At 37.6% G+C, this 11,519-nt stretch overlaps 1 protein-coding gene across 2 annotated transcripts; it reads right to left on the bottom strand.

The window, feature by feature from the left end:
- Positions 1 to 1,442: 1,442 nt before the first annotated feature.
- Positions 1,443 to 2,981, bottom strand: LOC133309918 (WD repeat-containing protein LWD2-like). Of its 2 annotated transcripts, none has more exons than XM_061510784.1 (2): positions 2,935 to 2,981; positions 1,443 to 2,499 (listed from the first exon to the last, which is right to left on the bottom strand). In XM_061510784.1, exon 2 carries the CDS (start codon positions 2,478 to 2,480, stop codon positions 1,443 to 1,445), a length of 1,038 nt encoding a protein of 345 aa, XP_061366768.1. In that variant the 5' UTR covers positions 2,481 to 2,499; positions 2,935 to 2,981. The 2 variants fall into 2 exon arrangements, with proteins under 2 accessions (XP_061366768.1, XP_061366769.1); XM_061510785.1 differs by having other exon boundaries at positions 1,443 to 2,496.
- Positions 2,982 to 11,519: the final 8,538 nt, after the last annotated feature.

The raw sequence follows: 11,519 nt of genomic DNA, 5'->3' as shown, positions 1-11,519 counted from the left end.
TTTTTTCCTATTACATATACATAAACCTAGGGGTGAAACTGGACCGGGTCGGCCTACAGGGGCCTACGGCTCGGCTACATCAGGCCAGGCCTGATCTAGTATATTTTGTATAATAGGTTGGACTTGCGCCTTAAAAAAACTTGTTTAATAAAAAAGTCGTAGGCCCACTTTCAAAAGGCCGGACCTATAAGCCTACAGGCCGGCCTATATTGTACTATTTATTTTAAATAAATTAAAATAGAGTAAGTATTGAAGAAAAAACAAAAGATATAAATTTAATCAATTATAATTATTTATAATTTAATTATATTCGATTATATTTTAATAGAAATCTTACTTTATTTCTTATATAGGAGGAACTAACATCTCAACATGTTAGATTGTGTATACGAATATATTAAAAGATTTTTGGGAGATGTTATACTTACTACAAGCATCATGATGTGTTTGTTGGATTCATGTAGTTATTTTAATTTACATAGTATGGATTTGTTTGTTGGATCTGATGAAATATGTTATTTAGTTTGAGCATTTTGCTTTTGAAAATGACTTAAATGCATATTGTATGAGTTTTGTTATGATTCATGATTCTGTTTAGACGTTTAAATTATGATTTTTGGTGTATCAACAGAATTTGAGTACTTTGTATATGGTTCTGCTTGGAAGTTAAAAATTAACAGGCTAACGGATCAAGCCAGGATAACAGTTATACTCATACTAGGCTTGGACCAGGCCAAATTGAAATTTTTTGACGTAGGCTTGGACTTTTCGAGGCAAAGCTTAGCCCAGCCCAGCCCAGCCCACTTTCACCCCTACATAAACCTTCCTCTGTATCTTTTCTCACATTATCGCCAAAATAGTGGAGGATAAAATTTGACTTGGTGAGAGAATATAAATCAACCTTTTATATGTAGTCTTTATTCATTTTGTCAATTTTTTTTGGTAACCAATCTTAATTATCTTTATGAAGCGAATTGGACCCTTCAATATCTCTACAGGTTTGACTCTTTAAACCGACTATGAAACTAATCCGGTGTTCAGAATGGATATAGGATTAAAGTTTTATGTCATTCTCCAGAATTGTATTGGTAGGAATCGAATCGAGGTCATTTCTCATACTACTCAGCTCCATTGCACCAACTGAACTATCATTATTGATTTTTTTATCACTTGTGAATGATGATACAATAAAAAAAATCAATAACCATTTTATTATGCTTTTTCTTGCAAATAATATGAAGATAATTTTAAATTTGTCTTTGCGTTGATCAAGTCTAAATTGAACTTCAACAATTTTAAAGACATATCCCACGTCAAAATGTGAATTTAGAGATCTCCGTACAAATTTTATAAGCAATGAAGCCTCCAAAATTATTGAAAGATTTTACAAATTTATTCACCTCTGCTCTTGATCTTGTAGTTTATTACCAAAATATCACAAATTACAACTTGAGCAGCTGCAAGTGATTCAATAAATCAAGGGCAATCCAGTCCATCTGCACCGGAGACCAACGCACGTGATTGATTGCAGCTGAAGATCCATACCACATAGTGGGTTCCACATCACCACCATTAATCCCTGTTGGGAATCCTGTGTCCATCATCTCCCAAATCAAAGCCCTTGCATCGTCACTAGCGGAGCACAAATATCGTCCCAAATTTGGAGACCATGATATAGCATTAACACTTGTCATGTGCTTACTTAATTCCATGAAAGGTTTGGTTGGTAACCTAATATCTATGATTACCACTTTATTGCTGTTCATTCCGACCGTGGCCATAAACCTCGAGTCACTTTTATTCCATTCCAAACGCAACAAAGGACAATCCTGAACAGGATTTTCATATATTATGGTTGATTTTTCTCTGTCTCTTAAATCAAATACCCTGACAGAACCATCACCGGACACGGAAGCAAACACATTAAATCCACCCCACGAAATGTCATACACTTCTTTGTCGTGTGCCACTAATTGTGTGTTCACAATTTCCCTTTCTATGTCCCAAATGGTGCATGTAGTGTCCACGCTAGAAGTAGCCACAAGACGGGTATCAAACACTGCCCAATCAAATGAGGTTATAGCCGAGTTCTGATTTACTTTGTTACCAATTAGTGGGGACTTTAGTTGAATACGGTCATCATGGATTTCCCATAATCTTAAGCTGTCACCTGAAGTGGCAATGAGGTCAGGATTCGTGTCATCCTCGGAGGGAAAGAACATAAGGTTTGTTGGTGCATAAGGATGGTCAAGAACTAAACGAGGGTCGGTGGTGAAATTAAACGTGTCATAGTTAAAGTGGACCAGTTCAACCTTGTTGGTGTACTCTTCTAAGTAACTACCAATGGCGAGGCGTGGGGTTTTGTCACGGCGCATTGACCATGCTATTGCCGATATAGGCCACTGGGAAACATAGGTGTGGACGCCTTGTTTTTCCTCTGTATGACTTTGTATGGTGAAGTTTGCTTCAACGGAATCCATAGGAAAGCCAAGAAAACTTCTGCATGGTAGATTGGAATTTGCAAGGATCAGAATCTGTGTTATAATTTTCGGTTTAAATGATGGTTTTTTTGTGTTAGATGTTCGAGCTATTTGCTAGCCCATTTTTATGCAAAATGTGTTATGTATTTGATGAAGCCCCAGATTTTATTTTGTAATCTTGCTCTATTGGACTTGTTAAAATCGTATCTAATGAAGTATTTTGTTTTCCCGTCAAAAATAAATTAATAACATTCTTTGTCTCAAAAAAGAAAAAAAGAAGCAGTAGATGTTTTAGACTTTCTCTGATAAAAATAGAAACAGGAAATCGGGGAAAGAAACTGAAAATGTTACACTTAATCGAATATGAAAGGAAATTGATCATATATAGAAACAAAGAAGCAAGGTGTAGTTGTAAATATGTTTCACTTAAAAGAGAAGTTCGAAAGGGGCTTACATTACTCGTATCCTTAAGCTTCCGGTGTTAGCTTTTCTGTGCTGTACGTACAATCGTGATAGCCTGGGTGTTGGTGTCGAAGGGTCAGTGGCAAAGGAAATAAATATCAGAGCAGTACAACCAGTTTTCCCAAGAAATGAGGGAAGGGAAGGTGAAGCTAATGGTCAATATCATTTCTGCTCTTCATAGTTCGGTTAGCTTTTATAAGTTGGAGAATTTAATCATATTAAATATAATTGACCCTCTCCCTCGTGACACTTCAATTAGCAGAGCTGGGAATGATGATTTTGTTACACGGACGTCCACCGAAGATGGCAAATTAAGGACATCATAGCCATCGGATAAAGAACCATTTCAACTCAAAATCATAAGGCAGGAGAAGCAATCATCTCACCTAATAGTCATAAGCAACCATCTCACCTAAGGCTTAATATTTTGGATTGAAATAATTCTTTACATAATAGCTAGAATGACCAAATGGTGATGAGTTAGATCATTTTGTGATGGAATTAAGTAAATACAAGATAAATAAAAAAATGGACATATGCAACATAAGATAAACTAAAGAATGGACATGTGCACTATTCATGCGATCAAAAGACTCTTATATAGAGAAGCGTGTTAAAAAAATATAAAATTATTAATAATATAATATCTTAAGAATTTGAATTAAAATAATTAACTTTATTAGCGGCCTTTCCATTTGCCCCAGTGGCATCTAAGTAGATTGATTGCGAAGACTAAGGGTCTGTTTGATTGTGTTTTGGTTTTTTTTGTTCTTAAAACTGTTTTGCAAAATAGTTATGGAAACAATTATTTTCTATATTTTTAAATTTTTCAAAGTTAAAAACCAAAACAGAAAACAAAAATAACTCAGACATGTTCTCTAAATTTGATTCTAAAAACAAAAAATACAGTTATAATTTTCAAAATATTTTACAAAACAAACCTTACCAAACGAGTTTTTTAATTTTTTAGTATTGAAAACTAAAAAATTATTTTTAAAAACAATAATCAACGTAGCCTAAGTTTCCAGATTATTGCCAAACATTGAGCACGTAGTTAATAAAGTTGTCGCTGTTGAATGGTTGGTTGGAGTTGACCTAACGTTTGACCACAAAACGCACTAATGTTTCTCTCCTAAGCACCAGATTTTGATCCATCGGATACTTAGAAAAAATCATGAATTTTGTGGAGTACGAGCCTCTCCATAATTGTTCGAATCTCTAAAGTCGAAAGTTCAATTTTTGAATTTTTTTTTGGGAAATCCTTTTCCTTCACCAATTATCACAATAATATAGGGATAGGTTATATTTACAACTTTTTTTGTTTACAAACTCTTAAAAACTACACTAAGTACGACCGGTCATACTTTAATCATGCAGTGTACGACCGATCGTACTTAGTGTAATTTGCAAAAAAAGTTTGTAAACGGATCCTATCCCATAATATATATCTAAAAATGTAATAATTATATATGAATGAAAATTAATTTACTAGACTAAAGACCCGTTTCTGTGTTTTTTAAGAATAAATTTTTTTTTTTAGCATCTTTATTTTTTTTATAATAATTATACAAGTTTCTTTTAAAGCAAAAACCTTAAAAAAAAGTTTTAGTATTTCTCATAAAATTTAAAAATAATAGTTTATAAAAAAATGGGATTTGCATTTATCATTTAACATGACACAACAAAATTTCCTACACACACAATATTTTGTGGAGCCACACTTTTTGAAGAAAAAAAACTACAGCACACAAAACGAATCTCTATAACATTACACAATCACTTTTCCTACAACATAACTCTTATAAAACCCTAAAAAAATCTAAAAAGGTATTATAAAAGGTGTTATTGTTAATAAAATTGAAACAGATGCACCCTAAATTGAGCTTTTCAATTCATTAATAACTCAGATATTTAAACCCATGTTTCTGTCTACGAATTACATCCTAAAGGTAAGGTTTTATTGTATCACTAATGTGCTAACTAGAATACATGTTATTTAGCTGTTCGACCATTGTGTCCCTCATTAATTAAAAAATAACCAATTTGCCTTTCATCCAAATATTCCATCAATTTGTCACTGTTTGACCGTTAACTGAAGGTTTAATATATTACAACACAGGCATAACCGATTAAACTTTCAAACAAAAAGAGTTGACCAGTGACCTGTGATGTAATTGATTAGAGTATTAAATATGTAACGCTAGAACCATTTTTTAAAAACCCCCATTTGCCCGAAGGGGGTTATAAACAAAAGGGTAATTGAGTACATAAACCCTAAGCTCCAAATTTGTGGTTTTTGCCCAAAAATTTCCTCGAATCGTGAGGTGGATTTACAAGACAACATCTCCTACTCCTTTCTTCATCTTGCACGATGTGTTTTCTTGATTTTTTTTCCTTATTTTTTTTGGATCTATGAACCCTAGACTGATTGGGCAGTGGTTTAGTTCGATTGCCATGAGGTTTTGCTTTGATTCTTCGGTTTTATGGTTATTTAGTTTAGGTTTTTATAATGTATATGGTTTAGGGTTGAGGTTTCATAGGTTTTATAATTTTTAATTTTTTGGTCGATTTTCATGACCCATTTTTTAGTTTGTTTTTTTATTATGTTTGTGTTTTGTGTTGTTGATAAATTTTCATGTGTTTTTGTAGGTTACTTCTATTGTCGTGGCTGGCGGCAAACGAACTTTGAAGAAATCTGCAACTAAAAAAGAAAGTAGGACCAAGCACCGCAATGACCATGCTTCTTCTTCGAGGACACAAGAGTCTATGCCTGAGACTGTAGACCTCCCGTATAGATATTTTCTTGATTATAATGCCTCACATTATGCACGATTTATGGGTGGTTTGGCTAGCAAACCCATTGTTGAGTCGAAGTCATTGAATTCAACATTCTCTGTGGCAGAGGGATTTGATATAGTGGCATTGTTGGAGGCGTCATATCTTCGAGTGTTGTAACGCCCGGCCGCTTCAAGAATCAACGACTATCCCCACATACTAACACGAGACTTTACAGTGTGCTTTTTCCTCACTCGCACACTTCCCGAGAAAACTTCCCAATAGGTCACCCATCCCAGAATTGCTCCAAGTCAAGCACGCTTAACTATGGAGTTTTTCCGTTATGGGCTACCGAAAAGTATATGCATCTTGTTAGTATAGGTAGTACCAATTAATTCTTATAAGTTATTCTCAACTGTACCGTCCCATACCAGCACAGTCTCTGGAATTCCTCTTTTTCGGGTGTTGATTCGATTCATTCATGTACCCCCGTCGCTGGAAGTCTGCCAGGAGTCGATCCTTGTCCATGCCCTTTCGCATCGGCGATCGCTCCCCGCCCTCATCAGCGCCCGAGATGTTACAAGTGCTGGCTGAGATATCATGTCCATATTTAGAGGTTGTGTTGAAGGCCTTTTACCATAACCTCAATTATAGACAGGGTGAGCTGAGGTCCCACGTTTGCAGTGTTGACATAGTCATGACGACTCAGATATGTATGGATTTATTAGGGTACGACTTTGATGGCCATCCTATAGTGGAGTATGATGGGGATACCAATGCCCCTATTCCTGGATATGTGCAAGGAGATATTGTACAGGAGACTAGGAGTCATGATATTACGCGTGGGAAAATGATATTTATATTATGGGGCTGCTTAGTGTTGATGCTCGTATTTTGTTCTACATCACGACCCACTTATATTTCTCACGAGCACACAACCATAGCAGGGTGCTAAAGGGTGATTGACCTCTCTTGTGCATTATTCGTCACAACATACGGGTGAATTGGAGGCACTACATATGTTGGCTTATGTGTAAGACTAAGCATAAGGGTGCACTTCCATATGCCTTCCTGGTTAAGAGGATATTAGAGCATTTTGAAGTTCCCATGAAGACTGAGCGTAGCCCAGTTCGGACAACGTCTACTGGAGCAATGCGTGATCTTAAAGACAAGGCGTGTGTGGCAGTGGAAAACCCAACCCCAGGTTTAAGTCACTATGGTTGAGCCGGATGTACAGATGGTTGAGGCTGAGGCTGATGATGTTGATTATGCTGACGGTGCTAACCTGCAGGAGATGATGGAGCCTGGGGGTGGATGGACCTTGAGTGATGTCATGAAAGGCATTAATGCCATACTTGGGAGAATAGATCTCATTGAGAATAAACAGAAAAATAGGTGGAAAAGCATGGTGAATACACATAATAAAAGGTTTAGGCACATTCAGGGTCGATTGAAGGGCCTGGAGGGTAGTTTTCACAAGTTCATATTAATGAAGAAACAACAGGTGGTGACGAGGAGGAGGCAGATGTGTCAGATGAGTAGGAGGAGGAGATCGAGTCATAGTAGATTTATGGGTTTTTTTTGTTTGTAGGGCTGTTGATGTATTTTTCGTTTATGTTGTGAATTTCCTTTATGTAACAAACTTTTATTAATGATATGGAGGTCTATTTTGATGTCATTGATGTTTATTTGTTGAAATTTTTACATATTGTTAATGTATACAAGTTTTGAATTTTGTATCTTGGAATGAGAACTTAAAATTGGCTTTTTTAATCTTGGAATGAGAGCTTAAAATTGGCTTTTTAAAGTTTTTATAGTCCTAATATACTAGTACAAGTGGAATGAATGAAGTCTAGGTATTTAAAGAAGGTAAATGATACTTTGAAATGTCAAAACCAACATTAAACCCAATTATGGTACATTTATGGAATCGGTAACGCAAGAAGGTCCTGTGAGACAACAAAACCCCTACCCAAGTCATATTGGATAAGTTAATGGTGAACAAAAATCATTTGATCAAAAAAATCATGGAAAACATATTCATTTAGTAAAACCAACTGTTGTAATTGATTACCTAATGCTGATGTAACTGATTATTGATGAGAGTCTAGCAGATGATGTTTTCTAACTTAAAAGAAGCAAGGAATTAATCATAAATGTGTGAAAATAGTCATTAAATGCAATAAATATTGATTATTCCTTCTCAATCATGCTCTCACTCAAGTTATATGTTAAATAGCAGGAAACGCCGCAAAAATGAGCAAAAACAGAGAAACCAAATTTCCCGCTGGCGCACGACGCGCGGAGGTTGGCGCACGGGGCGAGGTACCTGGCGCACGGGGCGCCAAAGTGACGATTTGCTTCTGTTTCGGCCGCACACGTCGCGCGGGAGGTGGCGCACGGCGCGCCAACCTGGCGCCCGGAGCGCAGGAGGTGGGGCACGACGCGCCAACCTAGCGCACAGCACTCCAGAGTTGGCGCCCGGGGCGCTGTTGACGGATTCAGCTTCTATTTCTCCCAAGTTTGGGGCGCCAGGCTTGGCGCCCCGTGCGTGGGCGATATAATTTTTACTGCGAATAAGCCAAAATAAGGCCCAGTTGGAGTGCAAGTGAAAATAGGTTTTCCCAAAACTTAATAAAAGGATCAGAAACAGAAGAAGAAGGAACTTTTCTGAGAATCAAGAGGAGAAAAACAACAAAGAGAGTGGAGATTCCTTGGAGCTTCTCGGAGATTCAAGGATTCGATCGATCAAGACGGAAGATCTTCATCTTCCCTTTCTCTTCTAGGTTTTAAATGCTACTTTATTTTATTGTTATTTTGTCGGACATGAACATGTCTGGTTAGTTTTATCATTGTGGTAAGGGTCACAACCCTTGATGTGAACCCCTTGTACCTAGGTTGAAATTTACGTTTATCTATTTTAATTGAATTTATCTTTTCGTGTTCTTCATTCTATAATTCTATTGGAAATGATCAATCTAGTAGGATTACGAGGGTTAGGGTTTACAATAGGGATGTTGGAATTCTAATTCCTGACAAAGAATAAGATAACTGCTCATGTACGCACTAGGGATAGGCTACATGAACCGCGAACGTTAAGGATTCATTAATTCTAAGGGTTAACTCAAAAAGGGATTTCTAAGGGATTAGGATTCTAATAGAGTTAACAAGGTTAAAGTCACTAAGGGATTAAGGCTTAACTACTCATATAAAAGATGATGAATTGTTCGATCAATTAAATAGGTAAATGTAAACGTAATCCAAGTTGCAAGGTGGGGATCGGAAACGTGTTTGTTTCTCTTTACCGCAATATTTTCTCAAATATTTTCTCCATCCTTAATCTTTTGTTCTTGCATTCTGAAAACACTTTTGGAATCATTTACATTTTTACTTTAATTGTTTTAGTTTGTTTCATGAACTACAATCATTCTCAACCTATTTTGATTAATCCAACAAGAGAGGAATAGTTATAACAACTTAGGTGCCTCAATCCTCGTGGAGACGATACTCTACTCACTCTTTATTACTTGGTACGATCGGTGCACTTGCCGATCTTACGCATCAAGTTTTTGGCGCCGTTGCCGGGGATTGACTACGCCAAGTTATTTATAACTTTTGATTTTCTTGCTTGGATCTTTGTGTTACTAATCTGTTTGCTTTAGTTTATGCGTGGTACAGTTGATCCTGCAACTTTGATTTACGATCCAGAGATAGAAAGGACTGCAAAGAGGATAAGACAACATACTAAGCAGAAGAGGCAAGCAGAGACTTCTACTTCACATTCTGAAGCAGAAAATTCTACTCCACCCTTTGAAGTAGAAACAGAGATGGCAGAAGAAAATCCACCAGCAGCTGAGCTGATGGAATTAGTTTTGGCTCCTCAATTCAGAAGGCCAAACTCGAGTATTGTCAAACCACCGATTGCTGCTAATAATTATGACATCCAGCCAGCACTCATCACATTGGTGGAGAAAACTCAGTTTGGTGGAGAGGACTATGAAGATCCTCACGACTTCATCGACAGATTTTTAAGGATCTGTGATACAACTAAACACAACGAAGTGTCAGACGATGCGATCAGACTCTGATTGTTCTCGTTTGCATTGACCGGGAGAGCTCTCAAATGGTTGGATCGACAAGCTCCCAACAGCATCAGAACATGGGAGGATTTGGCGGCTAAATTTTTTGCTGAGCACTTTTCCATGGAAAAGTACAATAAGTTGGTGAATGAAATCACCAATTTTACCAAACAACCATGAGAGACCTTATGTGCAGCCTGGACTCGATACCAGGAGTTGATCAGAAAGTGCCCACAATATGACTTGCCAGATACAAAGAAGGTCAGAGTCTTCTATAATGGGATGACACCAGAATGCAGAATGATTGTCAATGGAGCGGGTGGTGGAACCATAGGAAAAAAGACAGCAGATGAGACCTTAGAGCTACTGGATTTAATGGCAAGGAATGAGAATGCGTCTATGGCAGCCCCATCTGTTCAGCCCAAGAAAGGAATCTTACAATTGGGGAATAATGATGCATCACTGGCTGAGCAAAAGGTGATTTCACAGCAATTGGCCAGTTTGAATGCCAAGCTCGACAAGATGCAGCTCTCAACATCCAAGGTTGATATATTTGACTGTGAGTATTGCAAGGAGCCGCATGACACTAATGAGTGCCCTACACTCAATAAAGCTGAACCATTCCAGGTCAATGGAATTTGGTATAATCCACGGCCTCCCCAGAATACTCAAGGTTACCAAAGGAATCAGAATGGCGGCCAAGGAAATAACTTCCAAAGGAGGAACCAAGGGAGTGACTTAGATTATAAATCCAACAACTATCTGCAACCTCCTCCTCTGCCACAAAAGAGCCATCAGAATTGGAGAAAGCGATGATACAACTGTCCAAAACCATAAATGATCACATAAATGAGACAAGAGCCTACCACAAGAACCAGGATGCTTCCATCCGGAACTTGGAGAGTCAGATAGGCCAGTTATCTAGGCAGTTGGCTGAAAGGGTTCAAGGGCAGCTTCCTAGTGATACCATGGTGAATCCAAAGGAGCATTGCAATGCCATCACTACTCAAAGTGAGGAGCTAGAAAAAGAGGAAGTTGAAGCTTCTACAGGCAAGAATGAACACACTCAAGAAGGCAAAGAAAAAGAAAAAGAACAAACTCCTGCAGTTCAAAAGAAGCAATGGGATTTCTCACATTTTGAGAAACCTCCATATCCAATGAGGCCTAAGCAAAATGAGCAAAGGAAGCAATTTTCTAAATTTTAAGATATTTTTAAGAAATTGCAGATTAATATTCCTTTTGCAGAAGCTCTAGAGCAAATGCCTTCGTATGCCAAATTCCTGAAGGAGACATTATCTAAGAAGCGGAAGCTCACAGAGGATGAACATGTCACATTAACAGAGGAGTGCAGTGTAATCCTACAGAAAAACATGCCTCTGAAGTTGAAGGATCCAAGAAGCTTCAGTATTCCATGCATCATTGGCAAGACAACTATAAAGAGAGTCTTATGTGATCTTGGTGCCAGCGTTAATGTGATGCCATTAGCCCTGATGAAGAAGCTGGGAATTGACGAAGTCAAGCCAACAAGGATGAATGTCCAACTGGCTGACCGCTCAACAAAGCAAGCACATGGTATTGTGGAAGATGTGCTAGTCAAGGTAGACAAATTTCTAATTCCTGCTGATTTTGTTATCCTTGACATTGATGAAGATGCCAGTGTGCCTATGATCTTCGGGAGGCCATTCTTAGCAACCTCAGGAGCATTAATCGATGTACCTAAGGG

This window comes from Gastrolobium bilobum, unplaced genomic scaffold (assembly GCF_033153095.1).
Source record: "Gastrolobium bilobum isolate Gb01-03AN ecotype WA unplaced genomic scaffold, APGP_CSIRO_Gbil_v1 utg6679, whole genome shotgun sequence".
Classification (NCBI taxonomy): Eukaryota; Viridiplantae; Streptophyta; class Magnoliopsida; order Fabales; family Fabaceae; genus Gastrolobium; species Gastrolobium bilobum.
Note: the sequence above shows the minus strand (reverse complement) of the source record. Positions and strands in the feature narration are given on the sequence as shown.

Coding starts and splice junctions, on each gene's coding strand:
- LOC133309918 (XM_061510784.1), bottom strand. CDS start 2,480: ATGGATTCCGTTGAAGCAAACTTCACCATACAAAGTCATACAGAGGAA.